Here is a 22,404-nt window from a genome sequence, read left to right as displayed (position 1 = left end):
CAGGTGATCATGGAACAGACAGGTAAGGATTTTGCTTGAATTTAGAGGGATGGTTTTGTACAGATGTGGTTGGTACATAGTAACTCTAAATAAATATTTATAAAACAATTGGATTTGTCATGTGGCTGTTTGGCAATGGGTCAGAGTAAAACAAATTGACTTTTCTTATGACTGAGCTGTCACCTGAGTCTTATTATTAATACCATCTGTCAAACAACTGAATCCTAATCTTTAGTTAATCAACGAAATTTTAATGAGCCTACACCCAGAGGGCCATGCTTTTTTTTTGTTCTTTGAGACGGAGTGTCGCCCTGTCACCCAGGCTGGAGTGCAATTGTGTGATCTTGGCTCACCGCAACCTCTGCCTCCCGGATTCAAGCGACTCTCCTGCCTCAGCCTCCAGAGTAGCTGGGATTACAGGCGTGCGCCACCATGCCCGGGTAATTTTTTGTATCTTTAGTAGAGATGAGGTTTCACCATTTTGGCCAGGCTGGTCTCGAACTCCTGACCTCGTGATCCACCTGCCTTTGCCTCCCAAAGTGCTGGGATTACAGGAGTGAGCCATCGTGCCCCGGCCAGGGTCATGCTTTAAGGTGTGGGTGTTTTTATTATTCAGGAGGTGACTGCCATTGAAAAGATGTCTTGTTACTCCACTTTCCAAGAGGAGGGGCCATGCCACACAGGTTCACACCAGGGAGTGACAAGGTGGGTCAGGAGGCAGAGGGAGCAATGGAAAACCTGAGCCAGAGCCTTTATTTGTGGTTTCCATGAAGGAATGGGTGAGGCAGGGTAAGCAGGCTAGTGTGAACACTTCCCATGGGCTCTGGGGTACAGGGGCTGTCTCTATCAGGTAGTCTGATACCTGGCCCTGGGTGGTTAGGGTATCGTGGCTCCACCTGTGAGAGCACAATAAAGGAGGTGATTGGGGCCTGGGATCTGGATTGGTTGGTTTGCGTATGAAAGACAGACATCCTTCACTATCTCTAGGAATTGGCCCAGCCCTGGGAGGGGCAGTCTCTCCAGGGTCAGCAAGGCCCCAGCTGTCAAAGCATCAGAATAAAAAGACATGCTTAATTCAGGCTGATATAAATTAGGTTAGCCTTAAAAGGAAGCACAGAATTGGCAAGTGGGAGTGCTAGGAAAAATCTGGATATATAACTTATCACTCTGTACAACGACATGTGTACCAACACGGATTACACATCCGTTGTGGGTCATGGGTTTGGCATTAGTGAGTGGGGGAGAGGCTTTTATGTGTTTCACTAGGTTACCTTGTCATTTGAGGTAGTGTATTTCTTTAGATGGTTTTCCTGCAATTTAGCTATACAATTACCAGGTGACAGTGGGTTCATTAGCATGGTGTTTCTAGCCCCTCCTACGCCACCTCCATATGTGTACATATATATTCTTGGTTGTTTAAAGGTAGCATTTCATTATCCACCTGTTTTCAAGATACAAGGAGATAAATACAATCCTAATATTGGTACCACGGATTTCAACAAAAATATATCTTGAAAATGTATTTATTATATTATTGCCCCTCCAACTCCCCAACACCAGCCCCTTCCCTGTTTAGAGAGAACAGTTCCTGAAAAATATATAAGTAAGCACACATATTTTATTTTTGTTCAAGAATGACATACATAGAGACATTATCAGAATCAATAGTTTGTTTGTTTGTTTGTTTGTTTAGACAGTATCATGCTCTGTCACCCAGGCTGGAGTATAGTGGCGCAATCTCGGCTCATTGCAACCTCGGCCTCCTGGGTTCAAGCAATTCTCCTGTCTCAGCCTCCCGAGTAGCTGGGACTACAGGCACGTGCCGCCAGGCCCAGCTAAGTTTTGTATTTTCAGTAGAGATGGGGTTTTACCATATTGGTCAGGCTGGTCTCGACCACCTGACCTTAGGTGATCCACTGGCCTTGGCCGCCCAAAGTGCTGGGATTACGGACATGAGCTACTGAGCCCAGTCCGAATCAATAGATTTTTTTGCTGTAATTCTTGGTACACTTAAGTGAGTCTCTGAAAAATTAGCTCCCATATATGACTTAACATTGGCCTTGTTCTTACAGATGTATCATTTATAGAATGATAAATGCCACTGACTCTTCTCTTATACACACGCCCACCTGGGCAGGCACAGGGCAAGTGACAGGTACCACCCATGCTCTGATCTCAGGCCAGCTGATGTAGAGCACGAGGGGATTGCACTGCTTCTTTGTCCATGGGCTGAGAATTTCCTTTCATGTGGGGCTGGCAAAGCAATGCTTATATATACAAACATGCTTTTTTTTTTTTTAAATACTTACACTCATTTGCCAGTTCACCCAGAGAAGCAACAGGTCTCAGGGCCAGAAGTTCTTTTTGCTGGAAGGGTCCAGATTAATCCTTTAGACATAGCTAATTGATTTCCTTCATGACCTCATTCACTGCTGCATAACCACCCTTCCTCCAAACCTCTACCCTGATGTCCTCCCCAAGTGGTGCTAAGTAGTCACATGGAACCCAATTTCTAATAACAAATGAAGTATTTTTTCCTTGTCATCACTTTAATAACGAGGGAAAGAAGCCTCCAAAGCCAGATCAACAGAGACTGGATCAGGCATAATTTAGCTTCTCTTGCACCCTTTGCTCTACATACCTAACCCTCAACTGTGTTCTTAACACCTTTCACTTTTATGGCACCAAGAATAAGAAAATAAATGTTATGCAGTTTCTCCTTCCTTTCTTTTTTTCTTTTTCTTTTTTTTTTTTTTTTTGGCTTTCTATAAAGTCTTCATTACCAGCCCACATTCCCCTGGATTTAATAACTGAGTCCCTTTTCTTTCTTCTAGTTAGCCTTGATGTCTTTTCTTTCTTCTGTACAATAGTCCTCATTTGGATCAATAATGGTTATCTGCTTTATAAGTAACTCTCAAAAGACTTAGATCCTTTTTCAGACTCCAAAGGCAACCTCTGGGGTCTTGGTGGCTTGGGTTCAGGTAATGAGAGGAACAGCAACATATGCTTTATTCTGTTAAATGCCAGGTGAAAATCCATTCTGATTGAATTCAAAGTGAAGTTGAAAGAAAAATGTCTTCACAGAAACAACTCATGGTTTTGCACAAACCTGAAGAACTCACTAGATATATCCTTCCTGTGACTGTAACAGACAGAATAATCTGCACTTGGGTTTCTCTTTTGCTTTCTAGAGCATCCGCTATAGTAATTCTCACAGCTTTCCAGTTTCTGGATGGCAGATAGAGCAGCACCTTCGGTAAGGTAGTCAGGGCTCAGGTAAAATAAACACCCCAAGAGAAAGGTGCCAAGCTCTCAGGAGGACCAGCTCAGACCTTCATGCTCCAGCTGTTAAGAATGTTTATTTTCATATCTTTTGTAATTCCATAGACCTTTGGAGCATTCTCAGAGGGAGTAGGGTCAGGGAGGAGGGGAGACAGTGGTGAGAGCTTCAGGCTACCTGTCTGAACAAGGAAGTGGCTTAACCACTGTATTAGTTTCCAATTGCTGCTATATCAAATTACTACCAACTTACTGATTTTAAAAAAGATCATTTATTATCTTACAGTTCTGTAGGTCAGAAGTCCAAAATTAGTCTTACTGGGCTAAAGTGTTAGCAAGGCCGCATTCCTTCTGGAGTCTCTTAGGGGGAATCCATTTCCATTTCTTTGCCTTTTTCACCTGCTGGAAGTTTTCACGTGCATTCCTTGGTTCTTGCCCCCCTTCCTCCATCTTCAAAGCCAACAGGGTTTCACCTCTCTGACTCTTTCTCTATTGTCACATTTCTCTCTTTCCCAGGCTGTAGCTGGGAAAGTTTCTCTGGTTTTAAGAACTCACGTGATTAGATTGGAGCCACGTGAATAATGCAATGGGGAGAGGATACTCTCCCCATTTCAAGATTCTCAATCACAGCTGCAAAGTCCTTTTTGCCACTTCAAGTGACTTATTCATAAGTTGGGGAGGGGGAAGTCAATTATTCTGCCCTACCACAACCACAAAACTGATACCCTCACTGAGATGGAAAAAGGAAGCTTCTACTTTGGACCTGATGTTGTGAGTGAGTCAGGAGGGCCACACCAGCTTAGGAGGCAGAGTTTCCAGGAGGCCTGGTCAATGGTATGGAGAATTACAGGACCATCCAGAACTGGTAGAAGAGAAAGGGCTCCCGTGATGTGACCCCTTAGGCCTGCAGCCTATTAGTGTCAAGAGAGAGGTTAAAGCAAGAATCAAGCTTCTTGGGTCTGAGGGGCAAATAGAAGGCAAACAAAATTAAATAAAATAGAATAAAAAATAAATATTAAAAAATATGTTTAAATAAAAATAAAATAAAAAATGTTAATTTTTGGAGAACTTCGGCAGCCAAAGGAGGGAGAGGAATCATTCTATAGCTTGAGAGGATGGGAAGATTAAGGGTTTTTTGTCTGTTTGTTTGTTTTGTTTTGTTTTTTACTTTAAGTTCCAGGATACAAGTGCAGAATGTGTAGGATTATTACATAGGTATACATGTGCCATGGTGGTTTGCTGCACCTATCAACCCGTCATCTATGTTTTAAGCCCCACATGCATTAGCTATTTGTCCTAATGCTCTCCCTCCCCTTGCGCCCCCACCCTCCAACTGGCCCCTGTGTGTGTTGTTCCCCTCCCTGTGTCCATGTGTTGTTTTCATTGTTCAAGTCCCACTTACGAGTGAGAACATGTGGTGTTTGAAGTTTTTTTAAAGGTAGAGAAAACTCATGTGTGTTTGAAGAAGGGACATGGAGAAGAGACCAAAGTCACCCATAAAACTGAAATTAAGGTTTTAATGTGAATTTAAAAATTGTCATTATTAATATTATTATTGCTTGCCTGTAATAAAATTTCATGTGTCAGACTGAGGTGATGTCAAATAAAGTAGAATTTTAAAAAATCCCATTACAGCTGAGGGTCCTTCTCACTTCTCATTTGTTTCACCATCATTACTAGATTAATTCTTAATCACTTTTCTTCCATCATGTCATTATTCTTCTCTCCATAGCCTAAGATCTTGTGTTTCTCGTGTTGTTCAAATCTTCTACCGTCTGAATCTAATCAATATTTCCAAACTTAGCCTGAACTTTTTAATCACAAACCCTTCTCTCTGGCAGGACCCGGATGCTCAACGTCTTGTGTACAAACCTTGTTCATTACTATCTCTGAGTTCACATGGTTTTCCATTCCCCAAATACTCTTCTTCCTCTCCACCAATTTACTCATTTAGATCTTTGAAAGCTTAAATTTCATTAATACTTTGGCTATCTCCATTTATAAGAGTCCTCCTTTGTTTGAACACATTAACATTTACTAAACATATTATAGGTCAGTAGATAACTTCCGTAAGGTCCAATCATCACACCCACCCATCTTCCTGCAACGTAACTACATTCTCAGTTCTTTCCACTGTTACTGTGGATGAACCATGTGTGTGCCTATCTAAAACAACCCCTCCACTTATCTGCCAGATCCCTTCCCCTCCTACCCACTTACAGACTTTGCTCCAGGAAGTCTCCCTCTCTTTTTTTGTATCAATTTTTCCATCTCTCAATAATCATTCTCATCTGCATACAAATATACTGCTTTCCCCCGTCCTCAGTAAAACAAACCCTCTCTTAATGCCACTTTCACCACTAGCTGTTACTCCTTCTTTTTCCCTTTATGACAAAACTCCTTGAAAGAGTTTTGCCTATACCCATTGCTATAACTTCTTTCTTTCCATTCTCTCTTGAACTAATTCCAAACATACATCCCCAGTGCACTGACTCAACTGCTGGTATTAAGGACACTAAAGACCCTTGTTGCTAAATCTAACACTCAGTTACCAGTTCTCATCTGGCTTGATTAATCAGCAACTTTGAGATGCTGGTGATTCTCTACTGTTTGAAATACTTTCTTCATTTGGCTCCCAGGATTCCACACTCTCTTACCTCTCTGGCCACTCCTTTTCAGTCTCTTTTGTTGGTTCCCATTGATATCCTAGACCTCAGCACAAAGCAGTTTTCCATGTTCCTCTCCTCTATTCTATCAACACCCACCCCTGGATGACATCATTCAGTCTCAGGGTTTAGGTCCCATCTATATGTTGATTATCATGCCTCTCAAATTTACATCTTTAATCTGAAACTCTCCTGTGAACTCTAGACTTGTATATCTTACTGCCCACTCAACATGTCCCCTTGGATATCTAATAAATATCTCAATATCAGGAGCTCAGTGTGCCCCAAACTGAGCTGATATTGTCCCTGCCCCACCCTGCACTTTCCACAGTCTTCCCCATGTCTGTTGACGACAACTCTACCCAGTCCTTTTCTTTCTCTTTCACCACACACTACACGTCAGCTAATCCTATTGGTTCTACTTTCAGTATCTATCCAGAAACCAACCACTTCTCACCACTCTACTTTTATGACCTCGTCCAAAACACTGTAATCTCTCTGTTAGGTACACAAATAACAGTTAAAAGAGTGCAGGCCCTGGAGTCACACCATGAAGGTTTGAATCCTGGCACTGCCACTTACTAAGAATAGGATGTTGGGCAGGTTTTTGCCCTCTCTGAGCATCGGTTTCCTCATTTGTAAAATGGGGATAATAGTAACAATGATATTACTGCTTCTAGTACTACTAATATTAATTGTTACAAGGATTAAATGAGAAAAACGTATAAACTGCTTAACAGTGCCTTGCAAATAGTATGTGATCCACACACATTTGCTATATACTATTATGCTATAAATCTATGAAAGCTTCATGACAATAGGTGGAAAATAGTAGGCAAGAAGATCAGAGAAATTGTGGAAATGGCCATTTTCCCAAGCATAAACCATCCAAATCTTTAAATACCCAAACTCACACTGAACCAGGTTGGGAAATTTTTGTACCAACCCACTCTGACCTGTGTCTATTGCTTGGTATGTTGCTTTCTTTGTGCAGCTTTTACCTATAGATTTATAGAATAATAATCCATGGCTAACATTTCTTAATTATGTACTATTTGCTGTCATTGCTTCTCTTTCTTTTGTCTTGAGAAGAATTTCTACAGCTCCTCTTATCCAAATTTTCATTCATATCCTCAGACAGGCTTAGACCTGATCCTGCCTGTATGTGGGTTGGCCTCCCATTTCAGGATTTCATATCTAGTTTGCTGTCACTTCTACCTATTATAACATTCAAAAGGGGGCCTTACAAGAACTACAAACCACTGCTCAAGGAAATAAAAGGGCACAAAGAAATGGAAAAACATTCTACCTCATGGATGGAAAGACTCAATATTGTGAAAATAGCCATAATGCCCAAAGTAATTTATAGATTCAATGTTATTCCCATCAAACTACCACTGACATTTTTCACAGAATTAGAAAAAAACTACTTAAAAATTCACAGGGAACCAAAAAAGAGCCTGCATAGCCAAGGCAATCCTAAGCAAAAAGAACAAAGCTGGAGGCATCATGCTACCTGACTTCAAACTATACTACAAGGCTACAATAACCAAAACAGCATGGTACTGGTACCAAAACAGACATATAAACCAATGGAACAGAATAGAGACCTCAGAAATAAGACCACACATCTAAAACCATCTGATCTTCAACAAACCTGACAAAAACAAACAGTGGGGAAAGTGTTCCTTATTTAATAAATGGTGCTGGGAAAAATGGCTAGCCATATGCAGAAAACCAAAATTGGACCCCTTCCTTACAACTTATACAAAAATTAATTCAAGATGGAGTCAAGGCTTAAATGTAAAACCCAAAACCATAAAACCCTAGAAGAGAACCTAGACAATATCATTCAGGACATAGGCATGGGCAAAGATTTTATGATGAAATTGCCAAAAGTAATGACAACAAAAGCTAAAATTGTCAAAAGAGACCTAATTAAACTAACCAGCTTCTGGCCAGGTGCAATGGCTCACGCCTGTAATCCCAGCACTTTGGGAGGTCGAGGTGGGTGGATCATGAGGTCAGGAGATTGAGACCAGCCTGGCCAACACGGTGAAACCCCGTTCTACTAAAAATACAAAAATTAGCTGGGTGCAGTGGCGTGTGCCTGTAATCCCAGCTACTTGAGAGGCTGAGGCACAAGAATCGCTTGAACCCAGGAGGTGGAGGTTGCAGTGAGCTGAGATCGTGCCACTGCACTCCAGCCCAGCGACAGAGTGAGAAACTATCTCAAAAACAAAAAAAAGACAGAAACAAAACAAACAAAACTAACGAGCTTCTGTACAGTAAAGGAAACTATCATCAGAGCAAACAGGCAACCTACAGAATAGGAGAAAATTTTTGCAATCTGACAAAGGTCCAATATTCACAGTTTACAAGGAGCTTAAATAAATTTACAAGAAAAAAACAAAAAATCCTGTCCAAAAGTGGGCGAAGGACATGAACAGACACTTCTCAAAAAAAGACATTTATGTAGCCAACAAATATATGAAAAAAAGCTCAACAGCACTCATCATTAGAGAAATGCAAATCAAAACCACAATGAGATACCACCTCATGCCGCTTAGAATGGTGATTATTAAAAAGTCAAGAAACAACAGATGCTGGTGCGGCTGTGGAGAAACAGGAACACTTTTGGTGGGAATGTAAATTAGTTCAGCCATTGTGGAAGACAGTGTAGTGATTCCTCAAGGATCCAGAACCAGAAATACCATTTGACCTGTCAATTCCATTACTTGGCGTATAGCCAAAGGAATATAAATCATTCTCTTATAAAGATACATGCACATATATGTTCATTGCAGCACTATTCACAATAGCAAAGACATGGAACCAACCCAAATGGCCATCAATGATAGACTGGATAAAGAAAATGTGGTACATATACACCACAGAATACTATGCATCCATAAAAAGGAATGAGATCATGTCCTTTGCAGGGACATGGATGAAGCTGGAAGCCATCATCCTCAGCAAACTAACACAGGAACAGAAAACCAAACACCACATGTTCTCACTCATAAGTGGGAGCTGAACAATGAGAACACATGGACACAGGGAGGGGAAAAACACTCATTGGGGCCTGTCAGGGGGTGGCAAGGAGAGGGAGAGCATCAGGACAAATAGCTAATGTGTGTGGGGCTTAAAACCTCGGTGACAGGTTGATAGGTGCAGCAAACCACCATGGCACACATATACCTGTGTAACAAACCTGCATGTTCTGCACATGTATTCTGGAACTTAAAGTAAAAAAAAGTATATAAACAGAAACAAAAATAAAAAAGGGGGCCCCATAAACCCAGTTAATACTGCAATGAGAGCCATTGTAAATTCTCATTTTATTGACAGAAAGAACCTGGGCTTCTTGGCAAAAGTAGTTGATACAAAAAAGGTAAACTGCTGAGTGAGAATGAAAAAAGCAAGTAATTAAAACTGCATCCACGAAATTCAGGACCAAAACAGCCAGACATCTTTCAGAAAAGGAAGTTGATAAATTAAAGAATTTCCCTAGATACCCAGAAAATAACCTTTTATATTTGGGATTCAACTTCAGTGTTTGAAACTCCAGGATTTTCTTTTGGCTAAATACTAGAATTCTCAGGAGGGAATCCCTTGCTGTTATGATTTGGTTTCAGCGGGGTTCAGAAGGGCACATGGTGATTTGGCTGTAAAACACTAAGAGATAACTTCCCCACTGCCAACCCTTCCCCAACTTGCCACTCATGTAATCCGAGGCTCTCGGTCACATGCAGGTTGCAGACACCAAATGAATTAGGCAGATGGAACTCATACATCAAAGACACCTACTTGGATTCCTTTTTGGCCTTTGGTGCATTTCCTCTCTTTCTTTTTTAATCAGCCTCATAAATTTGACCTTGACAAGGTCCTGCCTCTCTATAGCATAGTTGGAGGTGAGATGGTAATATGTCCCGAAGCTTTCATTTTCTTCTTCACTTGAGTGACCATCAATGCCATGTGGCACCCATTCATTATGGGGCTCAGGTGCGGCTGTGAGGAGACATGTGCCAAGTCCTGCCAAATTGGTTACTCCTTCCAAAAGAACAGGGTGGTTCTCCAAACACTGCCTATCAGATGATTACACTTCACAGTGCCCGATGAAATCCTGGCATGCCTAGAGCTGTAAGGAACACAACACATTGTTAGGTATTCTTCTGAGTATCTGATTCATAATAGCTATTTATATACTGGCTAGTGACTACCTGGATTCACGTAATTTTTAAAGGGGTTTATCCAAATCGAGAATTAAAGACAAAATCAGAGTGGTCCAGAATAGTAACCTTGTTCTCTGAGGTGGGGGCAAATACCAATGGACTTGTGTTGAATTCACCATTTTCAGGGATATCTGACTCAACGTTTGTCTACTGGTCTTGACAATGGAAATCTGGAATACTGACCTAGCTCATGTGGGCAAAGTATGGGTTTCTCACCACTTGCGAAAAGTTGCCTTCTGGCTTCTAGCAGTTACATCTTTGCTAGTCTTTGGTCCTTCCTGAGTTTTTGCCATTTCCTCTCTGCCCTTCTTGGAAGGAGGCCGTCTCTTTTTCTCCTCTCAACCAGAGGCTGTCCACAGCTGGCTCAATGTCCCCTTGTGCTGCCAGGTCCCCTCCCCTCCTCCTTGGTCGTGGAGGGGAAGTTCCAGGCACTCCCTTTATTCTCCAAGCATGATTTGTACCCATGAAATGTGGTAGCTATGGGCAGTCTTTTTCCATAGTGGCCTTTCTATCTAGTCCATTTTAAAGACCTTGAGAAATGGAGATACCTTATCGTACTCTGGCAGCTTATTTCTGCTATTCACAAAACAGCATTAAACTCCTTTTATGGGCTCATAACAAAATAGCCTATTGAAAGAATATAATGGCCCTCGTGCTTTTGAATGCTCATCATTTCACTATTACTAAAGATGCTTTAGGTTTTTAGGGGCCTGATGATAGGTCTTCATGCTTTTCATTAGGGCATAATCCTTGGGAGAGTAATGATCTATACCACTTCCAGGACTGTGGCCTGCAAATGTGAGCAGTCACCAAATATTATTGTTGGAGCTGATAAATGAGAACGATGACAATAGCTGTCATTCATATATTGAGCTCTTTTTATACGTCAGATTTTGCATTCTTTATGTTGATAAGTGCTTTATATCCATTATGTGTTTGGATGCTCCTAACATTCTAAAGAAAGATATTATTATTCTTATCCCCATTTCACGGATGAGGAAATCAAGGCCTGAAGAGGCTAAGTACTCCCCCATTGTGCAAATCACACTAGAATTTAAATCCAAGTTTCTCTGATGCCACATCCTAGACTCTATGTTGTACTGTCACTGTGTCATCATAGATTATTAGATTCCCTTGTCTTGGCTATGAGGACACATATTTTCTTAGTTTTCCCCCCATTTTCCTTCTCATGCTTTTTTGTGGTACCTCCTCCCCTAATGGAGATCTAAATGCTTGTGCCTCAGAGCCTGGATATTGACCTCTTAGTTTTTCTAGCTATACTTTCTCCTAAGCAATTTCATCAAGTCCCATGAGTTTAATTATCAGTATGCTTATAGCACCTATGCGCTGATATAGCCAAAATCTAAATCTCTAGTCCAGATGCTTCCCTTACTCTCAGGTTCACACATCCAATTGCCTCTCCAACTGAGATTGGCAGCACCATTCAAGCACTCACACCAGAAATGTAGCGTGGCTCTTGATCGCTTCTTTCCCTCATCCGCACTCACAGTAATTTTTTAAAATTCATTTTTATTTTTAACTTTTATTTTAGGTTTGGGGATACATGTGCAGGTTTGTCATATAGGCAAACTCATGTCACAGGGTTTATTGTACGGATTACTTCATCACCCAGGTACTAAGCCTAGTACCCAACAGTTACTTTTTCTGCTCCTCTCCCTCCTCACTCAAGTAAGCCCCAGTGTCTGTTGTTCCTTTCTTTCGGTCCATGAGTTCTCATCATTTGGCTCCCACTTATAAGTGAGAACATGCAGTATTTGGTTTTCTGTTACTGCGTTAGTTTGCTAAGGATAATGGCCTCCAGCACCATCTATGTAGTTCTATGATTTTGACCTTTACCCATTTCTCTCTGTTTCCACTGCTGCCTCCTTAGTCCAAGTTACTAATATTTCTTGTCTGCATGATTGCAATAGCTTCCTGACTGGCTTCCCTGCCTTCACACTTGCTACCCCTAGCTTCAGTCCATTTTTCACATAGCTGTCGGAGTGACATTGCAAAACATTAATCAATGCCTCTTCCCTGCTTAAAACTCTTCAAAGTTTTTCTTTGGACTGAAGTCCAAACTCCATAGTTTGGCCTTCAAGGCCTGCATAATCTAGCATTGACTATTTCTGCAATTTCATCTCATACCGCCCCTCATTCACTACTCTCTAGGTCTCTTTGCAGTTCCTCAAAGCTCTTTCATGCCTCAGGACCCTTGCACTGGCTGTTCACTCTGCCTGGAATGCTCTTTCTCTGGCCCATGGGTGCTCAATAATGTTAATGGAATAGATGAGTATAGATTGTTTCTCTTATTTGAATACTATAAATAACTAATGAGAAAAATAATGTGTCATCAACGTTTTAGCCATTTGTATTTATAACATTTAAATTATATGGTCTTAATATGATAGACCTATGGAATTTCTGAAGCATGTTTATGTGTTTACATGGATGGAGTAGGGAGGATAAGAGAGTGGGAGGAATGTATTTAGCATGTGATAACCATGAATCATGCATCCTGTGAGATAGTTGGTGATATCCCTATTTTTCAGAATTCAGGTGGTTTGGGAAATTAGGTCACTGGCTAAGGGTGAACAGGTAGAAAGAAGTGGATCTAGAATTTACATGTGGTTTGACCCCAGTACCCATGTGCATTCCACAGATCCTGGTGGCTTTGAGCAGACACAGCAGAGAGAGAAGTTTGAAGGTAGAAAAGAGGAAAGACACCTGGAAATACTGGTTTTTTGTTCATCTGGGCAGTATCACAGGTGGTTGTGAATCAGAGATACTAAATATCTTAGTTATATCTAATTCTGCCTTATTTGTCAAACATGGCCCAGATGAGCTGAATTAGACCCCAACTTCAAAACTCAGTATCCATACACAAAGAAAAGGTGGTGAATACAGTTAGGTGTGGCAATTAATGAGCCACCATCTGCTAAAACATCACACTTTAAGTGGGACTTAACATGGTTATGGGTTTCTTTGAACTTTTTTTTTTTCCTTTCCCACCATATGTGCTTAAAGGCTCCAAAAAGGAAACAGCTTAATCCAGGAATGTGAAAAAGAAGGGTGACATTCTGCGGTGTGTCAGTGAAATGAGAAACTTATCAGGCACTGTCTATTTTGGGGGTTTTGTGGTATTTTATGGTTCCAGGCTTCTAGTCAGTGACAAAATGGCACTGCCAAGATGACTTACCACATGCGTGGGGTATAGCAGAGCACTATGATAGGTGCTGCTTCTAAAATTTACTTTTGGCTTTGCCCTGGACTGAGTTGACACACATACAGAAAATACTCCTTTTCCTCCAAGGCCTAACTGAGATAGCATCTTGGCTTACCCATATTCTTCCCAATGGAGAAACGAATCTCTCTGTAGTAGGTTTTCCTGTTGCATTGTTTTGTACCTTGGTGACAGTACTAGTTGCAGGCTGTTCTTCTTTGTGGCTTCATGCATTTCTGTCTTCCTCTCCAACTACCCTAAAGCTCCCTCAGGGCACAGACCGTGTTTTCTTCATCTTTACAAAATCCAGTGGGACTTTGCACAATAACTTACATTGAAGGTGCTCAATATATGCTGTTGAATTAAAATAAAATTGTTTTAGGAGAACAAGTTAGAGTGATGACTTTAACATAAGACACCTCAAAAATGTGCAAAATGCACATTTTGTATATATTGTATATATCTGTAGGTTAACAATATAATTGACTATATCCTTATATTGAATGCTGAAAAAAATCTGATACTACCAAGAGGAAACTTTCACACTCTTTATGAAACCTAGTGTGTAGTTTTGGTTAAAATGCATAGTTTAAACTGAAGAATCTAAATGTTTGAAATGAGGAAAGATGTTGCTTTTTTTTTTTTTTTTTTTTGAGACAGAGTCCCGCTGCATCGCCCAGGCTGGAGTGCAGTGGCGCAATCTCAGCTCACTGCAAGCTCCGGGTTCACGCCATTCTCCTGCCTCAGCCTCTCCAAGTAGCTGGGACTACAGGCGCCCGCCACCACGCCTGGCTAATTTTTTGTATTTTTAGTAGAGACGGGGTTTCACCGTGGTCTCGATCTCCTGACCTCGTGATCCGCCCGCCTCGGCCTCCCAAAGTGCTGGGATTACAAGGGTGAGCCACCGCGCCCAGCCTAGACGTTGCTTTTAATCTTAGTACTGGTGCGACAGGGTGAAAATCTTTTAGAATATGCATGGTTAGGATGGTTAGCTTAGCACAGGTATGTCAACAAAGCATTACCATAGCTCTGTGTTTGAGATCTCTCTCTCTCTCTCTCTCTCTCTCACTTTGTGTGTGTGTGTGTGTGTGTGTGTACATGGACCTTTTTTCTTAGGAAATATTTATTTAAAGAAGTTCCTGACTATAGAGAGAAATATGATGAATGTCATAGATATTATGGTAAGTGTGTTTGGAGAAGGCAAAAGTATTTTGTTTTCTAAATATTTAAACATGACCTGCACATCAGTTGTGATGTGTAAATGCCATGGGAATACCGAGAGCAACATAGAAGGACTTTGGAATGCGAGAGTGGATAGTTCTCTCTAACCCAGAAAGGAGAGTTGGAAGCCAAAAGATGACATAAAGTAACATTTGAAGAATATGCATGTGGCAACAATATCCAGGATAACTGCAGGAAGGTTGATCCTGGAGTCATGGGGGCCAAGGAGGAAGCTGTAATATAATACAGATGTGAGGGGTAGAGGCACAGTAAGAGCAAGTGGTAGAAATGTAGAGGAAGGAGTGGATATAAAAGAAATTTCTTTTTATTTTATTTTATTGTATTATTATTATACTTTAAGTTTTAGGGTACATGTGTACAATATGCAGGTTTGTTACATATGTATCAATGTGCCATGTTGGTGTGCTGCACCCATTAACTCGTCATTTAGCATTAGGTATATCTCCTCATGCTATCCCTCCCCCCTCCCCCCACCCCACAACAGTCCCCGGAGTGTGATGTTCCCCTTCCTGTGTCCATGTGTTCTCATTGTTCAATTCCCACCTATGAGTGAGAACATGCGGTGTTTGGTTTTTTGTCCTTGCGATAGTTTACTGAGAATGATGATTTCCAGTTTCATCCATGTCCCTACAAAGGACATGAACTCATCATTTTTTATGGCTGCATAGTATTCCATGGTGTATAGGTGTCACATTTTCTTAATCCAGTCTATCGTTGTTGGACATTTGGGTTGGTTCCAAGTCTTTGCTATTGTGAATAGTGCCACGGTAAACATACGTGTGCATGTGTCTTTATAGCAGCATGATTTATAATCCTTTGGGTATATACCCAGTAATGGGATGGCTGGGTCAAATGGTATTTCTAGTTCTAGATCCCTGAGGAATCGCCACACTGACTTCCACAATGGTTGAACTAGTTTACAGTCCCACCAACAGTGTAAAAGTGTTCCTATTTCTCCACATCCTCTCCAGCACCTGTCGTTTCCTGACTTTTTAATGATGGCCATTCTAACTGGTGTGAGATGATATCTCATTGTGGTTTTGATTTGCATTTCTCTGATGGCCAGTGATGAAAGAAATTTCAAAGGAAAGATCTCTATAACTTTGTCAATGTGATAATTCTAAAATACTGTGTCTAAGTGAATTGAGTGACATAACACCAGCAAAAGAGTTGAGGAGGGCATTTGGACCATAAGGAAATATGAGACTTTAATTTTGAATATCTTGAGCCCAATAACACAGTAAAATACCCAGGTGGAAATTCTCCGGCTCTCCCTGTCATATGAGGGATTCTGTTTTTCTCTGAGGGATGCACTGGGGATACCAGATCTGGAGATGGCAAAGAGAAATTTAAGACAAATAAAAAACAAGCTAAGTTTGAAAACATCGAGGTCATAGCATAGCCAAAGCTAAGATATGCCAGGTGTTCTGGCTGGATATTTGATCTCCCATCATCTTGACTCCATGCTGAGCTAAATGGCCTCCTACACTGATTATATTCAGGTATAGACTTTTCCTTCCACTCATCTACAGCTGTCCAGCTTGTAGTCAGTCATTAGAACATGTTAACTTTATGACTTAAAAATGTACAAAAAATACTTATTTTACAGTGGCCTAAGATATTGAAGCCTCCAAATGTATGAAGTAGACACTAGGCCAAAGAGGTATTCTCTGACTGCAATACAAATATTTCTGATATCCTCTTGGCAAAGTTTAACTCATCCTTTAAGAACTAACTCAACAGTTACTGTCTCTATGTAGCCCACCTGACTCCCCATGGCAGTTAGTCTCTTCATTGTCCATGTTCCCATGACCCTTTGTTCTCTTTTATTTATTGTTTTTTACTACAGCATTTGCCTCTCATTCTGTCTATGCATCTGTTTCTCACCACTAGGCTGGGAATATCTTGAAGATGGGCACCACTTACTCATCTTCATATTTTTCACTCCCCTAACAGAGTAGGGGGCTACTGGGTGATAGTTCATTGTTGGGAGTATCCAAAAGGGGAATTTTAAAAACATAGATGGAGGAATGTGCAGTTGCTGTAGCAAAGCCTGTGTACACATCATATGCCACATCCCTGCTGGTGCCGTTAATGCTGCACCAGCAGAGGCATCGCTCTCATTACATACTGCTGGCCCATATTTGTAATGTGTGACATTTTATATGAAATACTGTCAAGGGCAATCCATCACATAGTAACCTTTGGGTTATATGCTGAGACTGGTCTTAAACATAGACATAAATGAACTTCAAGAATAATGCTATTTTCTAAAAAGAGTATGATCAAAGAGTTCTAGCTAGGAAAATGAGACAGAATGGTAAGTTCTTTTAATTTAAACAGAAGTGCCTTAAAAAGAGGCTTTCTTCTGTCTAGCTCCAGCTGAAGACAGGGTTATTGTGTGAAGATGATTAGGTGACTCTGGAATGTGGCTGAATACTTATTTCTTGTAATACTTCAGATGAAGACTTGAAAAGGGGATGAGGACTTGCTAAAGGCTTGACAACCCTTGGGGCTTCCAAGGTTTTGATAACTTTATCTCAAGATGCATTTTTAAAAATAAAAGAACACATGATGACTTGAGTGAATTTCAGATGTCAACTGTGGACTCACAGTTAAAGGTATTCTCTCTGTGCATCCATCAAGATCTAGGATTTTATACATATTATAGAGTATAAATTAAAGAAAGCTTCTAAGTCTTATCATTTTTGTGTAAATCCAGATAAGACTCCTTTGATGAGCTCAGTGTTTGCTGTGAAGGAAAAGCTTATAGGTGAGAGGAACACTAAAATTATAATTCTTTGTCTTCCTTAATTAGACTAGAGCTCACCATAGATCTTGCTGAAACTGTGAGAAAATCCAAGCAATAATTCACACTGTCAGGTCAGCAGAAATGGGAACGGGGGTCCGATATAACTGAAAGATTTGCTTAAGTGATCTATCTATGAACCGAACAGCTCAGAATAGGCACACGATCTTCATTGGAAATGTACCCTCTGAAGATGCTAAACACAAACAGCAATGAAAATAAATCCCAGCAAGAGCCTTATACCACCTTTACAGATGTCATTCTAGAGGAAGGATATAAAGCATATTAATACCAATTGATGTAGGGCACTAATTAATAAGTCCCATTAAATCATGGAGTAATGACATTTAGCATCTAATGAATGCCTCATAATTTCTTCATCATTAATATTTCATAGCATAAGAACACAAGCATTTTCATCCCTGGGCCAATGCAGCATGGTTTTCTGTCTCTGACATGACCACAAGGGCATTGAGTGGCACGAGTGTATTGCACCTCTGTGGTATAGACTGACTATACCGCACAAGTGATTAACTCTTAGCACCCCGGGTCCTAGCGTTTCCTCATTTCAGAAAATGTGAATCTGCCTGCCATTCTTGGAAGTAACCTCTGTGACTGGAAGATGGAAGAACTGCCCCAGGCTCAGGTGTTGACTTTGGTGTGTAGCATTGCTTTGTTGTCGACCCCCACCCCCCAGCCCAAGAGGGAAACCTGCACAGGAGAAAATCATTACTTTGATTTATTACTGGGGGCTTGCTGTATGCAAAGGCAATAATCACCTCATGGAGCAGGTGCCACTGCCAGGGTTCATTGATTCCAGGCTCTTCTAGAAATTCCAGGAGGCCAGTCAGTCTGGCGGGAGATGGAGGTATTCAACAAAAAAAGAAGTCCATCTCATAGCAGGTTGAAATGAAGTGGGAGAAAAATCTCTGGTCATCATTCTATCGCTCCACTGACACTCGGTGTCTTTTCTTTCAGAAGAGGGGCTTGAGCAGAGAGAATGCTTAGAGGCTAAGCGATGGGCAAGTGAGAGGAAAAGAGCTGCGACAGATAGAGCTGGCTGCCTAGGGGTCTCAGAGGCTTTATCCGGCAGGCGGCAGGACAAAGGGTCCTTAGGATTCCAGATTAAGATTCCAAGGAGTTAAACGCTACCACGCAGCCCGACCTGGATGGGATTTGCTCCTGGGTACAAAACGGGACACTGATCAAAATCAACTTGGACAAGTGACAAGAGTGAGTCTTATGTCGGTGGATGTCTTTTAAGGTCGTTGGAGGGAAGAGGACGGGAGGGGTGTGCTGAGGGGTAGGTGGAGAGAGGCACCGAGTCCAGAGCCGGGATATAAAGGCACCAGGAGCCGGGGAGCAGAGGAGCAAATGAGTGGGGTAAAGAGCGAGAGGAAGAGTTGGAGAAAAGTCGGGGGAAAGTAGGGACAGGGTTAAGGGGAGAGAGGAGGATGAGGGCGGCGAGGAGAGATTAAAAGGGGAAGGGGGGTCGCTGGAGAGGAGGGCGGACTGTGGATAGGAGGTAGGGAGAGGGGCGAGGGGAGTGCGCGGGGTGGGGGGCGCCGGGGCGAGGAGAGGGGGCTGGGGAAGAGGAGGGGGCAAGAAAGCGAGAGCGGCGCGGGGGAGGGCTAGGAGCCCGGGGGCCGGGCCGGAGGCGGGCGGGCGGTAGGAGGCGAGATCAGGCCGGGGGAGAGGGAGCGAGCCGGGCCGGGCGCGCAGGGCGGGGAGGCCGTAGGAGGGAGGTGGGGGGCAGGTGGGGGGAAGAGAGAGGGAGCGGGCGGAGAGCTGGGGCCAAGTGCATTGTGTCTGGCGGCGGCGCGCGAGCCCACCGGCGGCTGCGGCGGGGCGGGAAGCCATGGAGCCGCGGGCGCTCGTCACGGCGCTCAGCCTCGGCCTCAGCCTGTGCTCCCTGGGGCTGCTCGTCACGGCCATCTTCACCGACCACTGGTACGAGACCGACCCCCGGCGCCACAAGGAGAGCTGCGAGCGCAGCCGCGCGGGCGCCGATCCCCCGGACCAGAAGAACCGCCTGATGCCGCTGTCGCACCTGCCGCTGAGGGACTCGCCCCCGCTGGGGCGCCGGCTGCTCCCGGGCGGCCCGGGGCGCGCCGACCCCGAGTCCTGGCGCTCGCTGCTGGGGCTCGGCGGGCTGGACGCCGAGTGCGGCCGGCCCCTCTTCGCCACCTACTCGGGCCTCTGGAGGAAGTGCTACTTCCTGGGCATCGACCGGGACATCGACACCCTCATCCTGAAAGGTGAGCGGCGGGCGCACCCCGCGTCCCCGGCGCCCGCGCGTGGAGCGCAGCCCGCGGCTTCCCAGGGGCGCGCCGGTCCCCGCAGCCCCCTCCCCGCCGCGGCCTCGCGCCCGGGCATTCTTGCATCCTTCCCGCCGCCTCCAGTCTTTATCTCTTCCCTTTCTTTCCCCACTGCCTCCCTTCTTCTCGCTCTCCTTGACTCTCTTCTTTCGTCCATATCCTGCGCGTCCTTTCAAGTCCGTGCCGCACCTCCCGCCTCTGTCTCCTTCTTTCCTGCCTTCGCCTCCCATTCCCCGGTTCTCTCTCTCTCCCCGTCCTTTTCTGCCTTTGTACACCTGCCTGACATGTGTGTCTTTTCTTGACGCTGCTCCCCGTGAGGGGGACTAACCGTCAAAGACTCGACTTTTCTCAACCGGGCTCCTTCCTTCAAGTTGTGCTTTCCTTTTGGAAATACCGTTTGGAAGAAAAGTGGTGCCAACCTCCGAAGAGGGGGAAGGGGCTTTCCCTGTATTGTGCGGATGCTGGTGTCAGACGGAACTGATGTGGTCATCCCAGCCTGGCGGGGCTGATGGGCAGCGAAGGAGGCCCTGGAACCTTCCTTCATACCCCTGAAGTGCAGGGTGTGTGTGGATTAGACTTCAGAGACCAATCGTTGGCTGGTGGAGGCTGCCCAAGGCAGATAGGACACTGCTTTCCAACCTTCCTGAGGACCCCATACCCCCAATCTCCTCGCTGTCCAGGCACTGAGGAGAGAAAATATCCTCGCCCTTTAAACTAGAGCTTTCCAGATTTAGGCACTCAATCTCTGCTTATCACTCTGTCTTCTGTTTGTGGTATCTTGTCAGGTTGTTTCTGTTGTTTGTTTTGTTTGGCACTGAGTTGCAGAGCATCAATTTGTTCTTCTGAAATCTGTGCAACACCTGGCTTCTGTGAATGCTATTAGATAGTTTGATTTTTTTTTTTTTTTGGTAATCCCGTTCATGTAAAAATATTCAGTGTGACAATTTGTGAAGCTTCCTTTAACTTTCGGAACTTGACTCAATGTATTTTTTTCCCCTTTGAGATGAAAAAAAAAATCAACATCTCTTCTCTTGGACTCATGATGCCAAAAGAGAAAAAGTCCAAAATCAGCACATTTTAATATTTAGTAGCCATCAGGAAAACAAACGGACAGATTCGTGTTGAGTTACAGCCTGGAATGGAATGACATAGAAAGGAGGGGGTTAATAATGTGTTGGCCTTCAGAGTCTTGTTAGTTGGCGGATTCTTCATTTCTCAAACATGTCAACTTCCTCCTTCCCATGGCTAACTCAGCTGGGGACTGCCATCCAAAATCTGTCCGTGTGTGGAAGGACTCCAGCACTTTTGGGGGAATCAGATACAGTAAAATCTCCCTTTGGGAAGTGCACCATTTTCTTTTCTGTCCTAACTTGCATCCAAATCTGATTTCTCCTCATGAAGATGCTGCATAATTAATTCTGATAGTAGCATAGTACATGAACAAACTGTAAAAGCTGAATGTGGAGGCTCAGTTATGGAGTGCTCATTTAGGCAAGGCGATTTTGAAAGCTAAGCAGTGTAGTCTGTCTTTGGAAATGACAGAACTGCATTTCCTTACACTTTCTATGCTTAGAGTATTTGATTGCATGTAAATTGGATATAGAGCAATGCCTGAAACAGCAGGGCAGAGTCCAACCTACAGTAGAAGAGGGGACCCCCACAGGATATTGCACAATGCCTCTGGAAATGCCCTGGCTAACTGAGGTGCCAGTTCCGGGGCAGTCCAGGGTCAAATAATAGAGGTGGAAGGACTTTAGAGGTCATTGAAGTTGAACCTCTACTGGTTGTTCAAACTGCCTTCTACAATCTTTCTGACAAATGGTTGTCTAGCCCAGTACTTCCGTAAGACAGAACTCATATACTCGTTAAAAGAACTAGATTTTCCCAGTCACGAATGCCTATTTTTAGATGAAAACAATCTCAGATTTGTAATATTGATGGTGTTTAGCTAATCTTTTGTGTAGAACACTGAAGAGTTCTAGGTTGTGAACAGAAGATATGGGGCCCATTGCTGGCTCTGTTGCTAAATTGCAGTGTGTTCTCCAAGTATCAAGGCCTTCTTCGCCTTCAGTTTCCTTGTCTGTGGTATTATTAGGAGGGATGACTATTCTTTACAGAAATTTCTAGTTCGCGTATCTGTCATTGTTATAATTAATAACAATGTAAATTTAGCTTCTTGCAAAGTTAATGAGCCAATGCTATTAAGAAATGAGGAGTTTGGAGGAAAGAACAGGCATTGGTACATTATAGGATCATAATTTGTTGTTTGGGAGATGTCCAGAAATGCCTTGTAATGTTGCTACTAACCAACCTTGGGCTAGTTACATAATTCTTCTAGATCTCAGTTTCATCATCTGTGAAATGTATGGGTGACAAGAGCAGCTTTAAAATTCTGAGTCTATGAATAATTTGAGAAAAGAAAATGTCACTAACATTTTCCTGTCTCAAAGATGATTTTGGCACCCATATTAGGCAAACATTATCACCTTTGTTTTGGCATCTGACATTAGTGGCTGTGGTATGAATTTCTTAAATGAGCCATTTATAAAACTAGAAATTAACACTATATCTAATTTTAAAATTTGAGCAACTAGAGTCCCAAGTTCTATTCTTTCTTCTATGAGTTACCTTG

General features: G+C 42.9%; 1 protein-coding gene across 2 annotated transcripts in view; it reads left to right on the top strand.

Moving 5' to 3' along the window:
• The first annotated feature begins 18,180 nt into the window (after positions 1-18,180).
• Positions 18,181-22,404, top strand: part of TMEM178A (transmembrane protein 178A) — a 55,113-nt gene continuing 50,889 nt past the window's right edge. The window contains exon 1 of one of the 2 annotated variants that reach the window (XM_030800185.1): positions 18,181-18,687. Coding sequence is in view for 1 of the 2 variants with exons in the window: in XM_030800184.1 (XP_030656044.1) it covers positions 19,313-19,712 (400 nt within the window). In the remaining variant the exon portion in view is untranslated. Of the gene's footprint in view, positions 18,688-19,127; positions 19,713-22,404 lie in introns of those variants that run through there. The other variant, XM_030800184.1, reaches the window with a different exon arrangement.

This window comes from Nomascus leucogenys, chromosome 19 (genome assembly GCF_006542625.1).
Source record: "Nomascus leucogenys isolate Asia chromosome 19, Asia_NLE_v1, whole genome shotgun sequence".
Lineage (NCBI taxonomy): Eukaryota > Metazoa > Chordata > Mammalia > Primates > Hylobatidae > Nomascus > Nomascus leucogenys.
The sequence above is the reverse complement of the archived record's forward strand: the minus strand, read 5'-3'. Positions and strand labels throughout refer to the sequence as shown.